This window comes from Phytophthora parasitica (genome assembly GCF_000247585.1).
Source record: "Phytophthora parasitica INRA-310 unplaced genomic scaffold supercont2.17, whole genome shotgun sequence".
Classification (NCBI taxonomy): Eukaryota; Oomycota; class Peronosporomycetes; order Peronosporales; family Peronosporaceae; genus Phytophthora; species Phytophthora nicotianae.
Window position 1 is genome coordinate 39,998 of NW_008649003.1, and position 2,136 is coordinate 42,133.

Below are 2,136 nucleotides of genomic sequence, written 5' to 3' on the forward strand. Positions count from 1 at the left end.
ACGAGAAATAGATCGCGTCGAGACTCCCATAACGGACACAACGACACTTAAGTCAATGTCTTAGATGTAGGTCAGCACAATTAAAATCTCCAACGCATGTCGATAGAAATTGTAATCTTCTGGAATGTAGTTGCATGGGCTTAAGAAAGAGTTAGAGTGTGCAACGTTGGGTTGGCATTTTTTTTTACTACAGCCATTCAACGAAAACACTCATAAGACAACATTAACTCTTCGAATAAAGGGTGATTCAACGTTAATTCGACGATTACGGTAGGTAAATCAATGCTGGATTTGCTAAAACAACGAGTTATGACATCGCTGAGACAGAATGTGCGCAATGCACAATAGTTGTTGAAGAAGTAAAAAAGGTTAAATAAATGAATGATGGTTCCCCTCACAAGGAGGGATCCAGAAATTTGGTTGAAGCCGCATTTTGTGAGTCAATTCCACGGTAATCTTTAGTAAAAGGCGAAAGATTAATACGAATGAAATTAACTCTGCGAAATGATTTGAGATATCCTTCAGGACACTAGCTTATGTTAAGCGTTAACCCTCACGTACATAATTAGATTTAATTCCGTATTCCTTTAGCTTACACACAGCAGGTGACGCATACTTTAGGCTGCAGAGAGCCCTGTCGGGATAAACATACCTACTGCATGTGTATCTGAAGTCGAGCTTTCCTGCGGAGAAATATGCGTGGCGCTAAGTCGTGCAGTGGAGAGCAATGGAACCGATCCTACTGAGACGCGATCCAAATCAGCAGACTTACACGAATGAAATGGAAGCGGGGACGAGTTCTGCGGGGAAAAAATGGTGAAAGGACTTTAGCAAGCGAGCTCTGTATGCCTCTCACTTCCGTGGTGTTCAAGCAGCCATGATGCATATTCGTGAGGTGCTTCCAGAGACAGCAGAATTTTTTGGTGAAAGTACGCGACTTCCTGGAGACTCTTAAGAGCGCAACACCAAGCTGTCAACAGACATCTGCATTAAGGTCCTTGAGCGTGTTCTCCCCTAGAACCTCGAAGCCATGGCTGCAGAACTGGCTGAAAGATCACGAGAGGAATTTTCCGATGGCTTGGTGCGGCTACTGACACAGTACAAGTCGGATCTACGGAGCGCATTGGACCAGTACATGCAACAAAGTAGCGGGCCAGCTGTGGATTCTTGTCTAGAGGAGGCTCTGCTGCAGTCTGTACGCGGCTCCATTCAGAAATGGAGCGTGATGGTGCTTCAACAGTACAAAACGCACATGCGGAGTTGGCAGGAAGAGAAGGAGAATCTTGATCGTGAGTATGAGCTTTCCAAGGTGCAGGACGCAGAAACAAACGCTTCTGCGAACGACCAGAAGCGTTCATACGAAGATAAATTGGCGCATGCTACAGAGCAGCTCTCTGAACTGCGTCGAACACTCCACAGCGAACTTAACAGCAAGAAGAGTGAGCTGGAGCGTCTCACGACCGAGATTACGACCATGAATCTGAAGCATGAAGTGCGTGTGCAGAACGCCGAGAGCGACCTCGCATGGGCTCGCAGTCGGACAGAGGAGCTGGAGAAGTGTATCGTTGCTGACCGCCAACGTAAAGCAGAGATCTCCGCTGCCACAGCGCAAGTTCTGGAACGCCAGCGCAGTTTCCACAAGGAAGAGCGATCGCTGCTGGTTCAGCAGAAGGAGTTGATGGCTCAGATTGTCCAGTTAGAGCGCGAGCTGGTGCACAAGAAGACGAAACACGTGCAGAAGGTCTTCGGTCTGCAGAACGAGCAGGCCAAGAAGGTGGATACGATGCGGACGGAACAGGCCCAATTCGAGCGACAGCTGAAATCTCAGGCGAAAAAGGACATGAACTCGCTCAAACTGGCGTATGAGAAGGAGAAGAAAGCCATACTCGCGGAGAGTGTAGCCTTGGACCAGGAGATGGCAGACATCCAGGAAAAGCTGGCAGTGTTTGAAGCTGAAGAAGAGGCGGCGAGGACTTCCGCCGCGGCTAGTCGAGATTTCTTCAAGTCCATGCCGATGATTTCCCTTCCGCTGATGCAAGCTCCTGCCCCCGCTGCAGGTGAGTATCAGCCAGCGCGGCGCACGAAAGCCTCGACGCCAAAGGACTCGATAGCTCCGGTCCGATTCGGTTCCTTAGA

At 48.9% G+C, this 2,136-nt stretch overlaps 2 protein-coding genes across 2 annotated transcripts in view; both read left to right on the plus strand.

Annotated features, from left to right (window-relative positions):
• PPTG_09034 (hypothetical protein) overlaps positions 1-64 on the plus strand; it is a gene marked incomplete at both ends in the record, with an annotated part of 1,694 nt that extends 1,630 nt beyond the window's left edge. The window contains one exon of the mRNA XM_008903881.1: positions 1-64. Coding sequence (XP_008902129.1) covers positions 1-64 — 64 coding nt within the window.
• A 966-nt stretch (positions 65-1,030) lies between these two features.
• Positions 1,031-2,136, plus strand: part of PPTG_09035 (hypothetical protein) — a gene marked incomplete at both ends in the record, with an annotated part of 3,110 nt that continues 2,004 nt past the window's right edge. The window contains one exon of the mRNA XM_008903882.1: positions 1,031-2,116. Within this exon, the coding sequence (XP_008902130.1) occupies positions 1,031-2,116 (1,086 nt within the window). The remainder of the gene's footprint in view (positions 2,117-2,136) is intronic.